The sequence below is a fragment of the Cygnus olor genome, chromosome 3, assembly GCF_009769625.2.
Source record: "Cygnus olor isolate bCygOlo1 chromosome 3, bCygOlo1.pri.v2, whole genome shotgun sequence".
NCBI classification, from domain to species: domain Eukaryota; kingdom Metazoa; phylum Chordata; class Aves; order Anseriformes; family Anatidae; genus Cygnus; species Cygnus olor.
Genome location: NC_049171.1, coordinates 21,539,780 through 21,558,957, shown reverse-complemented (window position 1 = coordinate 21,558,957; position 19,178 = coordinate 21,539,780). Strand labels below are relative to the sequence as shown.

Here is a 19,178-nt window from a genome sequence, read left to right as displayed (position 1 = left end):
ATTAAAGCATAGGTGATCACCTAATTTTAAAAAATATGTCATTAGCTCCTAATTTATGAACTCATTCGGTTTCTACTCATCTTCTTTCCATTATCTACTAACATTTTTCCTTTGTTGGTTAGTATCAGGTCTCAAATATACTCTTCCTGTGTTGCCTAGGAAATTATCACTCGCCAATGAGCTAGAAGCTTCTTTTAACTGTAATTTTTTGGAGATTTGTCCTTTATATATGTCTCCTTTGGGGGGGGGATACATTTCACAAACCAGAAGTAATAGAATTACTGTGCACCAATACGGATACACAGAAGCCCTAAAATGATAAAATTTAACTTTTTTTTTTTTTTTAATGAGCATTCAAAGAAAAGGAAATTAAACGTGAAAGCTATATTAGCATAACATTATAGAATCATCTTAAATGTGATATTATGTGATAAGTACCATAGAAATTCCTATCATTAAAAATAAATAAAGTTAAATAGATAAACCTTGAATTAAGACAGGAATGTGGGGGCTTTAATACAGCTGTCTAGACGTGATTTAATACAAGAAGACTTATTCTCAACCGGGACTGCTAGGTGCTACTGTAATGTAAATAATAATGTGTGAAATTACACTCCAGAAAGAAAGAAATGGAGAAGATCGGACTCTTTTAGTGTTACCCATATGATCATATCATTTAAATATTTTTTTCTGAATTAATGAACCATAATAAATGAAGCATTCAAAAATAAAGAACCAAAATTGTATCTCATACAAATAACTGACCTCTTACAAGAAAATGCACCTGTTTATCTAGGAATTCATATATATTAGCATTCAAGCTCCAATGTCTGTATTGTTTTTATAGAAATGCTGATATCAAATGGAAACAGATGTTCACATAACTGTTTTTCTTTAATGTTCAGAAATTTTATTGAGATATTTCAGGATAAATATTCTTTCTTTGTTTCAGATCATACCAAGACAGTCATTACTCTGTTTCACTACTGGATTACAGATATCCTTCCTGTGAGGAACAGGAAATAAAGCCTTGCCTGTGTCCATATGTGCAGGGTTAAAATTTAATATACAAGCTCTTAAACAAGTAGCAATTATTCAGGAAGAACAGTGTCAATATATGTTCTACACCTTCAGGTAATTTAATATTTTTCATTGTTACTAACTCCAGAAGACAATAAACAGGGTACAACTACATATGATTTTTGTTCTTGGTCAAGAATTATAAATATGCTGTATGGCCTGAATCTTCAGCTGGATGAGTATGTATATTTCACTTTGGGATATGGGCCTTATCTAAAATGATTAAGTTTGTATCAAGTATTTTGTTTAAGAGGTATAGTAATTTTTATCTGTATTAATTGATAGTTCCTTTCTGGAAGTTTTATATCTTGACTTTTCTGGTTTATGTGTGATATATATCTGTCTACCTGAAACATAGAAATATTGTATTTTTATATGTATTTTTATATTTATTAAATTGAAGCAAAAATGCATCTGAGGACTGTATTTTTGCTGAATAAACTGATAAATTATGGAAGTCGATAGATTTCTACACCTACATCATGTAGGTACTCTTTGGAATTATACAGGAACTTTAATGGCATTTTCAGAACAATTCAATTGTGTTACAATTTTGTGGGCTTCACTGACTGCAGAACTACAGGACTGGATTCTCCTACTGATTACTGTGCAGTCCTTCTGCACCTGCATTTAACTTTGTGTAGATGATATAATAAATAATATCCATGGCATAGTTGTAAAATGATTTTGAATCCTGAAAAAAAGTGCTTTGTAAGCGAGGGACTCTTCTCTCAGCTGAGTCATTCACCTGATAGGTGATACAGGAGAAGCCATTTCATGTCCTAGTGTGTTAGTTTCCTCATCAGTACGATGGGGGCAACATATTTATCTCTGCCAACATGTGCTTGGAGATATATTACTGGCAAGTACTGTATAAATATTGCATGTTTTTTGTTTTGAATTTTTATTATATTGCCTGGTATATCCTATTGCAATGCACTGTTTTAGTGATACTCTCGTATATACAACCATACCTCATTCTCGTTAGTTTAAAAAAAATAGAAGGCTCATGCCAAAGGATAGCAGGTGCAGAAAAAATGGTGTTATGGCTAAGTCAGGTGTGTGAGCCCTAGAGAACTTGAGTTAGGTTTGTATCTGCTAGGAGAGATATCTAAACCAGACCTCGCACACAGGAAACTAATAGCATATTCCCTGTTTTAAAGTTCCTGACTTGCTAACACAAGCACTGAATTGTAGCTGTGGTTTTTCACTGAGCTGCTGTGAGCCTCAGTCCCACAGCTGGAGAATGAAGAAAGTATCACTTGAATGTGAGCACCTAGGTATCCTATTGCCAGACCCCACAGGAAATTAACCACCTCATCCTCAGATTGAGGTTTGAATACTGTGCAGTAAGTGAGGCCTCATAACCGCACAAAAAGGGTATATAGCAGCTCTTTAGGTAAACATCATCTATCCCGTACAGTGAAAATGAAAAAATAAAATGAAACTGTGTAATTAAAGACAGTATCATAAAACACGAGTCCAAAACAGGTAGAATTAGGACTGTGCAAACAACTGTAATTCCTGTGTTTCCTGATACTTGAAGGACTATGCTAAGGGATGCTATAAGGCTGCTACCTTTGGTGGGCTCCAGGACCTGGGGATTTGGTTCCTGCTCCTTGTCTGCTGGAGCCCAGCCTGGTGCTCCTAGAGACCTGGATGTCCCTCCGTCCCACACTGATGGATGCAACTGCAGCTCTCGTGTTTCCAAGTTCAGCCTGTAGTGAGGCATAGCACATATCCCAGGGAGACAGACGTGCACATACACACGTGTACGCAGACAACAGTGACTGACTGACAGACTGCCACAGTCAGGGCACTGTCTTTAACAACATGCATGTGTAACCCTGCCAAGCCTCACATAAAACCTAAGTACAGACAACCATCTTCTCTGCCCTATTATGACCAAAGCTCACTGGTGAAAACACACAGGCCTTCACTTTCTAGATGCACAGGCATACTCATGTTAGCAGATCCCTCAAATATCAGCACAGGCACTCAGCCTGTCTGATATCCCTGCCTGAATCCTGGGCCCTCTCAACTGCTCTTTGGGTCTCCCACTCCTCAGCTAGTCCAGCCTGACACACTCCATCCAACAGATGCACACCTTCACACTTGTCACACAAGCACTCAGATCCTTCAGGTATCAGCCTGGCCTTGGCCTCTCTGCCCAGACCCTGAGCCTCCTACTCACTGAGTAGTCCAGCTTGAAGCTTTGTACATGTACAAAGACACACAAATCAGACTAGGAGAAAATAAAAATATGGTTCCCCCCTGTTTCTGGTGCTGAGACCCTCGCTCAGTCCAGTGGCTGGCACCACAGACGTGGAGGCTGCTGTCACCCAAGGTCTGTCTCCAGTTGCTGGTTCTTAGTTCACTTGCTCTAGCTTCTGCATTGGAGGGTATCTGGAATTTGCAGCACTCATGCAGGGGACAGAGAATGAGATTTACATGGAAAGACAGTTTAAAAGGATTAGTTAGAAAATGGGATGGACTGTGGTGATCAGGGGCAGGGTTCAGTTAGATAACTGATCTGACTTGTGGCTGCTTACATGTGACTGGCCCCTTTTAGCCTTTCTCCTCTCTATTCTCCCCTTTTTCCTCCCCATTCCCCCTTTTTCTCTGTTTTAGCCTTTCTCCTAAACGTTCCTTAATAAGTTATGCATTGTCCCACGGGCCCTCCCTGTGTATCCATAACCCAGTTTATCTTTTTACCCCTTCTTATGTTACAAAGTCCAGATTGGTGATCTCCAGACCTATGCCTGTAGTTTCTTAATGGACTATCAATTAGAGACTGGAGAGCTTTAGTCCTTACTATAATCTCTGTTATTGCTTGCTGTGGGTTTTGTTTATTGCTCTCTCTGTTACTTATGATTCCCTTTGAAGTGAAAAGGTCCTTGATCTGACATGAATGAACATTCCACATACCCTTACAGATTGGCTTTGTAACCTTAGTAATGTTATTTTCACGTAAGGTAATGGATTTTGTTGCTGCATAAGCAGTTTCTATATCGTCTTTTTTAACCCGTGTATGTCAAGAAAAGGGTTGCTATTACCCAAACATACGAGGAAAAGAAACAGTGCAGAAAGTCCCTTAGTTCTTACTCATAGTAAGAAAAACTTCAAAAACTTTCTATGCTGTTGGTAGCCCATACAAGTCCCTGTACATACTGTAGTTAGATAGGGTCATGTTCCAGTTACTTCCTATCTATTTGTTGCCTTCCTAGAATTAATTATACACAGTGCTGAGGGTTGTGGGTTATTTATGGACTGGGAGAAGCTAGGATTCCCAAAAGAAATACATTTTTGATGATGTAGAAACGTGTTTTATATGTATATACGTGACATGTACAATAGGTGGGAAAAAATTACACATTAACTGAGAGTAGGCTAGTGGTCAGTTTCCCAGATTTTACATAAACATGTTTTCTGGGATGAAATATTATTTTGCTTTTTAGTTACTTTTGCAGTTTATTGGGCAATTTTATTATAATAGGACCTTAACTTTATAATTGTTTTCATTGTGGGTAGGACCTTTCAAAGAGGTGGTAAAATAATTTAATTGTGGAACGCCATCCTTAGTATAACAGAATTCTGCATTAAGAATTTCTCTTTATTATTTCTGTTTCAATGCTTAGCTACTTCTCATACTATTAAAATGATTTATTAATTAAGCTGAATTTCAAATAGCTGCATACAGAGGAACAGATATGGGTATCTTTGCTAATCAGGAATATTTTGTACTATCAGCAGTCTAATCCCAGAATGTGAATAAAATTTCTTAAATCAAAAATGTTCTTTGCTTGAGTGGGGCAATAATGGAGAAAAGACTGCGTTCAGTCTCTCTTTTTTCCTTTCACTTCAACCACTGTATAAGCCTTATATTTAGTGCAGAAATGAACAGGTCCTAACAAAGCTAGCTTGGGAAACATTTCAGAGCATAGCAACTTAGAGGCAGTGATATCTGATGTCTTTGTAAATGACCTGTGATATGAGCTGAATCTTATGCTTATCAAACCTACCACTAACAAAGATTATAAAGAGCAGAGGATAAAGTAACATCTGAGATGTCTGAGAGTTTAGAAAATAGGACCAAATCCAAGCAGATACGTTGTAGATCGTCATTGGAGATAAATGCAGTCACACAAGTGTACTTGTTTCTGAAACAAACACACCAAACAATGGTGTACTCAACTGTAAGATGCAGAAGGACACTTTAAAGCAACATGTGAAAGTACATAGTAGAAAGATCTAGTTTAAAAGCAAAAGAAAAGGACATTACCCATCCTCTAATAGTATCAGTTAGGCAATGTACTAAAAATGACGGGAGGGAAGCATTATTCGGTTCAATTTTTAACACTCTATTTGCAGTAAAAAAGATTTCACACACCAGAATTTTAATGCGTAGTCACTTTTCTGTGCTCCTCTAAAAGAAGTGATGCTGATTCTCCTATACCTTTTATTGTTTACTCAAACAGGTTTATAACCAACACATCCAGAATATGAAAACTGAAAACTGTAAATTAATATCCATCAGTAAACACAGTGTGTTTTTACATTCCACTATACATGGCTCCTTCAACATAGAAATGAAGCATTTATTGCTTTCAATCCTCATGCTAAACCTATAAATGACACAGGAGACAGACTTGAAGTTTTGCTTCTTGCACATCATTCAGTCTATTGAACATGCAATATTGTGGAATTTTTGAGGCATTTTTGTGGTAAACTTTGCATCAGAGAATTTCAGAATAAACTCTGCATACACTATTATCAGCATATTTCAGATTTCTGAGAAGATATAACTTTTACATTTTGGTTTTTAAAACTTAGACTCCAAGGGTAGGAAAAAATTGAGGATCAACTAGAAAGCAGCCTACGTGTGGATTCAAGAGTTAATTTTCTAGTTTGCATAATTGAACATTACATAGCAAGGGAGAAATAGCAGCATGGTGGAAGAGAAGACAAAGACGGGCTCTGAGTAGATGCCGGTCCCTTCCCTACTCCATGTACAAAGAAAACAGGATGAAGTAGTTTTGAGCCTCTGCAGTAGTGAATATCTGGTCACTGCTTGTATGCAAGAGTATGAGTCCAAAGCCATTATTGCTATATATAAATACATGGTTTATTCTCAAAATTGCCTTTAAGGCCCTAATTCTTCTCTTTTGTGGATAAGTTAATATGGGGAGCAGTCCCTATTGCTATAGAGTTTTACTGTTTCTTAAATGGTGCAGTATTTTTATAGCACTTTGCAATCTTGTGGGGTTATAAATTCCCTAAAGTGTTTTCTGTGGCAGCTGGCTTTTCTCCCCTGCACCAGTGCAGGGGGGTGCTGCTCCGTGGGCTGAATCTCTGAAATGCCATGTTGAAAAAAAGCCTTTCAAAAAAAGCCATGGAAGGAAAAAAGTGGTGAGTGGCAGCATGAAAGCAGAAAATTGTTAAGCTGTCTTTGAAGAAAACATACTTCACTCAGTAGTATCTGGTATATCATAAAAACAGTCCACAGAAGTAGAATGAAAAGTCATGTGTATCAGACTTGTATGGTATGCTGTGTATCAACAATAGAGTAGTAGTGAAAAAAAAAAAGAAAAAAAAAAACTGTAAGATTGGAAAAATGCTGATATTTAGGCCAACCTCAGGTTGTAGTTAAGTAGATTTTGTGGTTAATTGCTTCAACCCTAGGTTGTACGTAAGGAGGGCTGCATTGCATATGCTTGTGTAGTTAATTTAGCTTCATTGTTAACTACTTGGTTCTCCACACTGCATCTAAGTAATATTTTTTTGAATAGGATAGTTATAATGTCTGAGTATTTCACGATTTTTAATACGTTTTCTTAAATGAAGAAGATTTATATTTTTAAACTGCCAAATATACGCTGAACAAAGCCATGGCAGAAACACACACTACATACATATCAAGAAAAAAGAGAAATTTAGAAATGCTGTGTATGTTTCCTACATCTAAAGATCTAGGGAAGAACTGTATATTTTATGTATTATTCGAAAACAGTATAAATGCTCCACAGTCAGTAAAGGCCAGATGTACAGTTTTAATAAGGACATTCTCCAAGTTGAGTGCTTAACTTTGTAGAATTAATAGTCTGTGTTCAGCTTAATGAACTATATACATTTGTAAAATACATAAGCGAGCTGTAGTTCTCTTTTACATTGTTACATCCCATTTTAGGGTGCATTTTAAAAAAAAAAGTGTTATCTAAGATTGAAGAGGACTGCACAAAAATAGAGAAGGAATGAATCTGTGGTTTAATTCCTTCTTTTCTGTTACATCAACTGTAGGCTGCTATAGGTTGCGTCAACTAGAGGCTGCTTTTCTTCTCTTTCAAGGTCTTTGCCAGTCTCCTCAGTCCCTCAGTGCACAGATGGTTCCTCCATCCTCAGCCTCTGGTACTAGTTTCCATCACCCATTTGTTACGTTTTCAGATTAACACTTGTGTGCTTTTTCTCCACAGGCCTCTACAGAGCAGTCTTTCTGTCTTCTTCCTTGCCTTCTTTAAAACTGTCCTTTGCCATAATGCTGCTCAAAAGCTCGGCAGCAGCTAGGTCAGTAGTGTGCTAAGACAACTGCCTACTGTGATGACTAATGTTGCCTTATTGTATCTGTATACTCCCACATCAATCTGCCTATTTTCTCATCTGTTTTTTCTTAAACTAGCAGCAATTTGACACAGGGATCGTGAATTTGTACAGCACCCAACACAATGCTATTACATCTCAGGTGGCAGTGTGCTTGGGTAAATTATTATAAATAATATGCTGGAAGATTTTGTAAGCAGGGGTGCTGATGGTTAAAAATGGCATAATCATTTTATACAGCACAGGTGATCTGTCTACTGAAGCAAGGACTAGGTACTCCACCATGTACACATTGGAGGCAGCGTTCATCTTCCTAAGGAGAGCTTGGAGGCTTGCAGGCTGGGATTCATTTCTCCTAACTTCTGATTTCTGCAGTGTAGATGTTTCCATCTGAGAACCTTTAAAATCACTGGATGAAATAGATACCTGTACAGCCTGGTATAACTGATTGCTTCTAGACATCTATTTTAGGATGAGAACAGTGGTACAGAGAGAAGAACTTACGCCTTTATGTTGGCTGTTATGGGAGCATAAACAAGCAGGTCAGATGGAAACATCTACGGTGCAGGCACCTGGATCTTGTTGAAAAAAATGCACTCACTGCAACTGAGAAAGAGACAGGAGGGTACATTTTGCATTACTAAAGCATCACCTGCTCCAGGTGCTGGTCTGGTAGTGGCAAGCTCCTTCAGCTTGGATGGGGCCATGACCCCTCTCCTTGCTGCTTTCACACCTTCTGCTGGGAAGCCAGTGTCCAGAGGTGGTAAAAGGGAGAAGAGAAAGAGCTGTGTACAGCTGTGCTTAGAACTCACCCAGTGCATGCTGATGAGGGACTTCTCCTTTTCCTCTCCTTCCCTTTATGCACTCATGCACAAGGTGGCCTAAAGCAAACTGGTTACCCATTACCTGTGTTTTAGAGAGTGAACCGATGCAAATATGGAGTCAAATCATAGGAGTAATCGCCAAGCTCTGTAGACGTAATGATAGCTGCTTGATCTGTTAGCTGTTTGATCTGAATCTGACATGGTAGGAGCTGAAAATGAAGGTCATGTTCAAATCTGATTGGAATTCAGAGAAAGCACCTTAGCTTATTACCATCACTATAGTGCTGGATTCTATTTACATTGGTAAACAGTTTAAAATACTTGACATGTTATTCAATTAAATCTCTGATTGCTAACTGACAGACCAAAGTGCATCGATTTTTCCAACCACATTAAGCTAAGTACATGGCACAGTGTTTCATTAGCCCGTCTGCTTAACCCTTCCACATTAATTCAATTACCCAGTATAAAATTAATGTGTAAAATATTAAATAACTCTAAACTTCTAAATTAGAAGGCATTGCGAGAATATATTAATCTTGATAGTTTCTGACATATACTTATTACCGGGTGATTTACAGTCTGCTATGAATCACATTGTTATACAGATGGCAAAAGTCACTCAGGGAGTTTTTTTCTTTGCATTCTCTCAGTAAATTGATAGATTGATGGAGGTTAAGGCTGAAAAGGACAGGAGATTATCTTCTATGACCCCATCTGCATATCAGGCCATAAATTTTCCTTTTACTTCAGGGTGGAGACCAGTAACTTGACTCTGACAAAAGCACAATTTGTTTTTTTGGCTAAAGGAAGTCTTGTGCAGAGACAGGCAAGCTTGATTTAAAGACATCAAGAAATGAAGACTTAGCCTCCTTGGTCATTTATTTCAGTACCCAGTCACTCTCACCGTTAGAAACCTGTGTTATTTTTTATTTGAATTTGTCTAGATTTAACTTTCAACCATTAGTTCTTGGTATGCTTTTCTACACTAGATTAAAATAGTCCCTCACTAGCCAGTATTTTGTCTGTAAAAGCATTTGAACACTGTAATCAAGCTACAAGGCAACCTCCTTTTTGGTAACCTGAGAGGATTGTCTCTTTAAATTACTTGCTTTAAGGCATTTTCTACGGTCTTCAAATCATTTTTATGGCTCTCTTCCACATTGTCTCCTTTTTTTTTACATCACTTAGAGAACAAGTGTGTGTGAACTGCACACAGAATTTCATTTAAAATCTCAGCAGTGCCAACTTTCTCCATTGTTTATATCCACTTTTTGCCATAGGATTGTGTAGAGAGTCCATGTTGAATTATTTGCCATGCTAGACAAGTACCCATCTTGAAATTTATTGCTTTCTAGGATAAAGTCCCTGGTTCTGTCCTTCTTGTTCTGACCTTTTTGTGGTCATATCAAGTGTCTGACCTTTTGTGTCGTCATATCAACATTAATTTTCTTTGACTGTGTCTAAATTAGTAAATGATAGATTGCTTTGTGTGCCTGTACTGCTTTCATTAATGCCTACTATCTGATAATCTTGGTGTCATCTGCAAATTTTACCAGCAATGATTATGTTTTCTTACAGATCATTAATAAAAAATTCTGAACAGTGTTGAATCTAGTACAACTCTTTATGGGATCCAAAGAGAAATAACATAATCCAGTCACGATGCCGTATTTCTTCCTTCTTTTTGAAAACTGAACACAGACCAACTGATTTCTAATGTATTTAACATGCACTTTATTGTCTTGTACGCTTTTTTTCTTTTGATCAGAAAGTCATGTGGCACTGGGTAACTCCACAGGAGTCTAAATAGCACAATGTGTAATGACTGATGCTCCCAACAAGTGTTTCTTCATTTTTCTGCAAGAGCAAGTGTTATTTTTTTATAGGTAAGGATAAGAGTCCAAACTAAAGACACATTACAAAAATATGTAAGTCTTTGTTTTTAAAGTATGTTTAAGGGGAAGCAGAATACGTGAAAAGTGTTCACTTAAATAGCCTTTCAACTTCGTCTTATGTGTTTATTTTGAATTTGCTGCTCTGCAGGGAATGGTTTGTGTTAGTTAAGAACGTTTATTCTGAAAGATCCCTTGTTTTTAAACATCAAAGGAAATTTTGTAGCTGTTTCTCTTCCTGCGATATGTGATCCATAACTTTAGTTCTGTCACCAAAATGCAATGCGCTGTTGTGATTCCAGTATTCTCTGTGTTCAACAAGACAATCCCATGATGGTGTCTAGTGTATATATTATTGGTTGTGTTGCAGCTGGTAATTGAGGGAAGATCCCTGCAAAAAGCACATTATCTACTGATGAAAAATATGATTTGAGACTTAGAAATTTGCGTGGGAAGTAGCATTCATAGTTTTATAGTGGGGCATAAAAATTTTCAAGTTTTTACAGAAGCAGTTCTCTGAGCAGATTTCCGGGGACATAGCACAGACCTTTAACTCTCAGTGTTAGCATTAACTACCTAAACATTGTCTACACCCTCATCGATTGTTGGACACCAGTGTGAGGATTCATCAGAGACATTCATCTAACGTCTTATCTCCCAGCTTCTACTGCTCATGGAATGCCCAGTTGCAGAGGAGAGGCAATTGGTATCATGAATCAAAATGCGGGCTGCATTAACATTTTCTGCTGGAGCTAGAAACAGCATAGAGAAATCCCAGTTACTCTGTCCAGAGCTGTCACAGGCCAGAAGGATGCAGGAGCAAATACTCAGGAAGATCCTTATACGAGATTGAGCTGCCTGTGGGATTCCCACTTCAGTGCAATGGTTCATCACCCTCGTGGCTCCCTTTAGTCAAGGCTGTATCACAGGCTGGCCCCAAAGCTGCACAGTGGAAACACAGCGGAGTAATAACAGCATAGCAGCACAGCAACCAGCAAAGTCACAGTAAGGCCAATTAGCACCAGCACTAAACATGAAAGGAAACAACTTATAACTCGTACCACCCCAGCACCAGCTGCAGGAGCCTGCAGTTAGAAGGCAGAATTAAATGTTTTGTACCAGAAACTGGAAAAAAAAAAACAGCCAAAGATAAGAGATATTCAGAGCAATATATTGATTTCTTCTCTTTGCGTGAATAAAGCTGGTGAATGCAGTTCTGCAGCTTTACTTGAGGAAAGTCTAATTGCCCCAGCCAGAATCTGACCTGTGGCTGTATAAACCCCTCATACAAACAAGTAGTATACAGCCTACTGCTCCCAAATTCTGTCTCTGTGCTAACACAGAACATGTCTTTTAGGGTTCCAAAATGTTTTTTTAACTCTCCCATAAAATTTCTAGGGAACAAAAAGCAGTGTTTCTGTCAATATGTCCTGGAAACATTCTTTCAATCTGATTCCCTCATGCATAAGCAAAAGCTGTCGAAGTTAAACATCAAGCCAAGAACATTTCAGGTGTCCTTGTCAGGGTACCTGAGGTACAAATACTTAGCTGACTGTTGTGTTTCGAGAAGCCTACTCCACTTTCTCCATACTTAGCAAGGCCTTGCCCCACAGGATGTGTAAGGCCCCGTTTCACAGAGCGAAAAGCGGTCTCGCTGCCTGGCAGGTACCACATGATGAGAATCTGAACATGGCAAGGTCCTGGGAAGCAACTGGCAACGATGACTTACCAAGGTGATGTGAGCAGGAGGAAAGGAGAGATGGGGCTATGCACGTGTGGTTGTGGTTTTTCCCATGTAGAGTGTGATGGTGGCTCACAGAGCTGTTGTGCGCTGTGCTTAACAGCACCCTTGTGAATTTCCTCAGGCTTGCACTTTCAGATGGGACTGGTGGGAAACTTGGCACATAAAAGTCATGAACCTGAGCTGGTATTGAGGAAATACCTCTAAGAGGATTGTTAGTCTTTTGAATAACTGAGGGTCCTCTTTATCAACCTTAATGCCTATCCAGTTGTCCAAGGCTGATCCAAATCATCAGAATTACTGTTACCTAGAAATTACTGATGCTTTGTACAGCAGTCTCTTAAATAGGATTTTCTGTGAAGCCAACCAAAGAAGTTTGAAAAGAACCCTATAGTACTAACAAAAGAATAAAACTAGCAGTTAGAAATACAAACTAGGCTAGTCTGTCACCTTCTTTTTTCTGAATCCCTACATTTTTTGTCATTCTCTGTGCATGTCCAGGATAAGCAAGTCACCTGAAAGCCTACCCAATAAAGGCATTGTACACACCGTTTCTGTCCTTTTTCCTTTCTGGGTTCAAATCTGAGTTCGTGGACCTAGATGTTATCTCAGTGCATGAAACTGTGTGCTTGCATTGCGGCTATGCCCTTCAGGAATATTTATTCCTTTTCCCAATCTAGCAGCATGTGCTTGTGAGCAAGAGTCATTTCAGCCGAGTATTCTGTTCTGCACAATGCCCTCACGCGGTGGAAACTCAACTCTCAGCTCAAGAGTATTGTGCACCAGGATGTTAACTGTAAAACTGGCAGTATTGCTTTGGTGCAGAGGCTTCCTCCAGGCACCCACAAGACAGATGGCTCTATCAGTACACAGCCATTCACCTCTGCATTGCAATTGGGAAGAAATGCAAACAGAAATTTCTAACCATCTTTACTAAGCAATTTTACAGCTGTCTGTCTGAAATTAAAGCACACTCCCTTGGTTGTGCTTTGCATTTTTATAATGACTGGCTTTTTTTTTTTTTTTCCTTCACATTGCCACACTGAGAGTAGCCTTCCACTGAGCTTTTAATGTTCACAAAAATACACTAAGCTAACCAAGGTCAGTGCTTCAGATGGTAGGGAACCAAGCAAAGGAGGATTCTGCATAATCTATATCCCTTGAACACTTCCTATAGATGAGTTTAAAAAGCAATCTCTGGTAGGAAAGGACTTTTGTGTAAAAATTAAAAAAAAAAATAAATGTGTAGCAATTAATTGATTTGTATCTCAAAGAAAGTCTTCATGGAACTTATCTGAAGGATAGCCTGCAGCCCATCGGTCCTGTTCCTCCTGGACCAAACCACGCACTGGTCTTTGAAACGATGTGAGCCAAGGATTGAAGCATTGCCTTTCTCATTAATTCAATGCCTGTCTTTGGCTTAAATGAGTGGGACTCCCTGAATATGTCTCTCAAGCTAGAGTGAGTTTTCCACTGGAGTCAAAAGTTGGTCAGAGCTAAATTTTAAGTTGAAGCAGCCAGGGTATTTGCACCCCCTGGCTATTGCAGTGCCTTTACTCCAGTTTCCAAATAAAATTAACACAGATTTCCCATAAGTGACTGAACTATGCCTAGCTGGTAATACCACCTACCTATCAGGGAGGAGCAGTTGGCTGGAACTGATATTTCTGAGTGCTGTAAAATGGAAGGAGTTTGCAGTAAGCTCTGCAATTACCTTCAGAGTGAGACAGTGTGGCACAGCAGCTCCTAATTCACAGGACAGCACTGCATTGAAAGCAGCCCATCAGCCTTGAAACTAGAGAAATCAACATCTGATAGTCAGTAAAAATCTTGTTGACAAGGTTATGGTGCAAGAAGGAGATAAAAATCTCAAAGGAATACTTTTTTTCCTTTGTATGTGAGGGGGATGTTAATCCTTATGCAATTCCTCCCTTGGAGGAGTACAGGAAGATTAGAGAAACCCTTCCCTTGAACTCAGGGTAAGGAAAGAAAATCCAGTCCATATTCAAAAAAAAATTATTTTTCTGAATGTCTGAGAAGGCTACAGAAATGTTGGTAGGAACATGAGAAGTAGAGGAAGATGTAGGAAAAAATAAGCAGGAAAGAGAAGAGTAAAAGGACACATCTAACTTGAAGAGTCCTGTTTACACATTCTTCATAGAGAAACTTTTCTTACTTTTGATTATATACTTTTTGCACATTCCTGTATCTTTTTCAACTCTGCGTCATCCTTTTGGAGATGGAGAACCAAAACTGCCCATGTTATTAAAAATACAGGTTCACCGCATATTTTTGAAGTGTTCTTTGATTTGTTCTGTAGTCTTTTCCAAATAATTGGTTGCTTTTTTGACCCTTACTGGTTACTGAGCTGACATTTTCATAGAAATGCTATTTCATTCCTGAATGATCATAATCAGCCTACATAGCTATATGCACACCTTTGCCATACCCTATATAGAATTTCATCTGCCATTTTATCACAAGTTGTTCATGATCAAAGTGTGCTTCTGCAGCTCTGCACAGTCAGCTTTCAATTTTTGTCTCTGTAATAAACATAGTGGAATCAGCAGTCTCTGTTCCCCCATTATTCATCACCTTTTTCAGGTCATTTAGGACTTTGCTGAGCAGCACAGATCCCGGCACAAAGTCCCATGGGATTGCATTGGTGATTTCCTTCCAGTGGGAACGCTTGCATTCCTACCTTTTCTTTAGTGTCTTTTAATTGCTTATTCATACAAATGAGGATCTTCATAGCCCATGAGACTTCCATTTATGAGATTTTTTTTTCAATTTTTAAAAATCCAGTTTAGTACACCTTGACCATTTATTTGCCAATTCCTCCAAAAATAAAAATAAAAATAAAAATAAAAATTAATAATAGGCTTATGAAGTATGTCTCTTCCCTTCCCATGAAGCTTCATGCACTGTTGCCCAATGCATTTTTCCATGTGTCTGCTCGTTCTGTTCCTTGCAATGGTTATTACTGATTTGCCGAACGAGGACATCAGGTTAGCTGGTCTCATAGAATCATAGAAATATAGAATATGCCAAGTTGGAAGGGACTCACAACTCTTGGCTCTATGCAGGACTACCTAAAAATCAAACCATATGTCTAAGAGTGTTGTCCAAACTCTGGCAGGCCTACAAGGATCATTGAGTCCAACTCCTGGGTCTCCAAAGGACAACCCCAAAATCAGGTCATATGTCTGAGAGCGTTGTCCAAACACTTCTTGAACTCCAGCAGGCTTGGTGTCATGACCACTGCCCTGGGGAGCCTGTCCCAGTGCCCAACCACCCTCTGGGTGAAGAACCTTTCCCTCACACCCACCCTGACCCTCCCCTGTCCCAGCTCCATGCCGTTCCCTCGGGTCCTGTCGCTGTCCCCAGAGAGCAGAGCTCAGCGCCTGCCCCTCGGCTCCCCTCGTGAGGGAGCTGCAGGCCGCCATGAGGCCTCCCCTCAGCCTGCTCTGCTCTGGGCTGAACAAACCAAGGGATTTCAGCTGCCCCTCATACATCATGCCCTCTAGACCCTTCACCATCTTTGTTGCCCTCCTTTGGACACTCTCTAATGTCCTTTTTTATACTGCAATACACAAAACTGCACACAGTGCTAAAGGTGAGGCCGCCCTAGCACAGAGCAGAGCGGGACAGTCACTTCCCTCGACCAGCTAGCTGTCTGTAGTTCCTCAGATCACCCCTGGAACCTTTTGTAACAATTTGCTGTTTTACCACCATTTTAGCAGGCCTCTGATACTGAAACAATTCTCTGAGATGTTACACACCGCAGTTAACATTTGTGTCATTTCATCCTTCAGTTGGTTTAGAGCCCTTAGGTGAATACCATCTGGTCCTAGTGATCTCTTAGTCTTGTGATGTGGGAGATGCAGTCTCTGAAGAGAGAAGTCAGTGCTAAGTCCAGGGTGTCATGCTTAAGTGCAGATGTTCACTACTGTTCCCCTCTTGTTTTGCTTTCCGCTCCTAGGTAATTTAAATTCTGTTTTAATCATTTCTGCTTGGCCTCACAGTCAGACAGCCACAACACTTAATCAGAATAAAGACTGCCTAATGAAAAAATAAACATTATAGAAATGCTACTCTTTTGATTAATGAATTTTTCATGCTTTATTTCCTGCATAGGTTGTTTTTCACTCTGCTGAACCTGATGAAAGAATCTTCTAGGGTTCAGCTAGAGAGTTCACAGCATAAGAAATGTACCTTTACTCGGGATTAGGCCTAAAAATAGATCACCAATCATGCTAAGTACCACAACTGTGCCGGCACGATGACATTCCAGAAATAATAGAAGTCGTATTAAGGGATTAGAACTTTTAAATAGTAATACAGATAGTAATGGATGGGAACCGTATGTAATCGGCAATGTGAGGGAATTACAAGGAAACAAAACAAGGGGATGTGTCAGAAAGTGTGCAAGAACAGAAATTCAATGAGAAAAGTTCCCACTAAAACAATGTAATGTAGTTTATAGTTTTGAAGCATTTTCCATCATACTTGGAAGGCTCCAGTAATTTATTATGTCTTACTATATCGTAGTTTGAAGTCTTACAGGACAATTTACAGACCTTTTGTATTCTAGGTGGACTAATTCATTAGCCTGTGCAGTGGAAACTTGCAGCATACAGCAGTATATGTTCAGGCTTTTATATCTACAATGATGGATCAAATCCTTTACATTTTCCAAATTAGAAACTGTCTGTGGATGTTACAGATCTAGATATCCATAATCACCAAGTGTAAGTAACTTTCTTATCAGACCACTAAGAAAAACTTCGGATGAGTAGTTTAGAACTTCTTGATGTTCATACACATTTCTTTATGCAGTAAGGGTAAATCTGTATAAAATTCTGCATTTTGTTAATAACTCCAGGTTCATTTTTACTGTGATCACATGTAGAACAAGTTCTAGCCCTTCCAAAAAGAAGATTATTGAGGCTTTAGCACGTAGATCAGGTGCCTTGAAGTGTAAACCCTAAAGTTTTAGTTTGGGAAAAAAAAAATAGCAAACCATCGTTGTAGGATTTATGACTCACAATTTATAAAACCATATGGAATATACTAACCCACACATTTTGAGTATCTGAAAAATTTGCTTGAAAAGAACAGAAATGTACCAGTGAAATGATTGACTGGAGTTGTGTACTTCTGTTGTAAATCAGTACTTCAGAATTAGAACAAAAATTATGGTCGTGCTTTGAATATATCCATATTATCTTCTTAGAATGAACCCTTTTCCATTCCAGAGTCCTGGTACCTCAAACTTTCTTACTGCATATGTTTTTCCATGATGTGGCTCTGCTCTGAGACAAATCAAAAATGTCCCTAGCTAAAGAGAAAAGCAAGTTACAGGTGACAGGGTACTGTACATTAGGGTTTTTCTCATACATAAAATATGACAGTTCTTCACAAGCCTCCCAGTCATTGTCAGGCATCACAGGAGATCTCATGGCCTTCTATCCTCAACTGCCATACTCAGATGCCTGCACTTCCAGAATTACATGTCAGAAGGCTATTTCTTAAGATTTCTCATTTGTGGGATTCACTGGGAAGATCTGGCATATATGTTTCAGTGTGGGATGTAGAGGAAGAAGGGGAGAAAGAACCCTGTTCAATAGCTGCACAGGCACCTGCTCTTATGCACTGAATTACTGTTGAGAAAATTTTACAGCAGCAATATAGAACTGCTGGGAATGATCTGTCCAGCTTCATACAAATGGTTCAAATTCAAAAGTCTTTAGGTTGTGTGTATATATGTATTGGGTAAGTAACAACCCAGCAGGTCTGTATAGCTGTTCACTGTGTATCAAGCTGCAGAAGATACCTGGGACACTGTGATGGAGCCTCTCATCATCTGGGACTCTCTGCAGATGGAATGAGGGATGTCTGTGAGACCATGCAGTCTGACAGTCAAGCTCTTTATCTCATCAGCAGCAGAAGACACAACACGAAGAGTTCTCATCGCAGCGATTTCTCATATTGATTCTCACAGTGCAAAACACCCACTGAGGACTGGCTAGCCAGGAACACATGTTCAGCCTGGCACAGGAGCCAATGTCTGGTGGGTGTCTTGATGTAGATGGAATCTAGTGGGCTATGGGAAGGAGACCAGTGTTGAGGGGACATGTCTTGTTCCTTAAGGAGCTCACCTCTCTTTGTTCCATCTCTTCTAAGTGAAAGGGAAATTGCAGGCTCTTCACAAGAAAGAGCCTAATGCCTTGTTTCTTTGCCAAATAGCAGCCATTATATGTCACTCCTTTAGAGCAACAAATAACATACCACCTTGGATTAATAGCAGGTAATTGGCACAGTCACAGGATTGGATGTGCTCTTGAGTAATGATGTGTCTTGTAAGTGTTCTGTATCCAGATATATCCACAGGTCTGCCATAAGCTTCCCTGGGCAGAACAACAGTGACACAATAGTTAGAATATGACATTATGGTCTATGATTACATCCACCTTCTTCACAAACTGACAGGATTGCGTTGTGTGTGCTTCCATTGCACCTCCTTGCTGAAGTAGTTGGCGTGTGATCTGAATGCTGGGACTGCTGCAAGACAGTGCATTGAAGCTCTATTACCAACTATTTCCAGGGTTATCTGGGACCTCCACTGGAAGTCTGTTCACTGCCTGCTAGATATGGACCTTCCCCAAGTAATGGATGTGGATAAATCTTTCCGCCAATATTCACCTGAGGTAATTCCCAGGCCAATGAGAACAGTGTGCAGTGGTCCAGCATCTCTGGTATCATGTTGTGCTGGCTGATTCCTGAGCCTAGCTCAGAAGCAGCAAGGCATAAAGCTGTTGCTTAAAAAAGACAGTCATTATTCCACTCTGAGTTTTAAATACTCAACCCACATTCCAGAAGTGGCTTTAAAGCAAAAGACACAACAGGGAAGTACTTGTGGTGCAACGTCACTTGCACAGCAGAAGCGGACAAGCTTCTACCCTCTCCTCACCTTGCCCATATCTGCTAGCCCAGTTTTCTGTTGCAGTTCAATCTACAGTTCCTGGAAAGTTGTACAAATCA

The 19,178-nt window shown here is 39.4% G+C and overlaps 1 protein-coding gene across 3 annotated transcripts in view; it reads left to right on the top strand.

The window, feature by feature from the left end:
- ERICH1 (glutamate rich 1) overlaps positions 1–19,178 on the top strand; it is a 100,747-nt gene that overhangs the window by 69,324 nt on the left and 12,245 nt on the right. Inside the window, exons 6-7 of one of the 3 annotated variants that reach the window (XR_005818297.1) lie at positions 953–1,134; positions 9,152–11,521. Coding sequence is in view for 1 of the 3 variants with exons in the window: in XM_040552008.1 (XP_040407942.1) it covers positions 953–1,026 (74 nt within the window). In the remaining 2 variants the exon portion in view is untranslated. Of the gene's footprint in view, positions 1–952; positions 2,071–9,151; positions 11,522–19,178 lie in introns of those variants that run through there. The other 2 variants (XR_005818296.1, XM_040552008.1) reach the window with 2 other exon arrangements.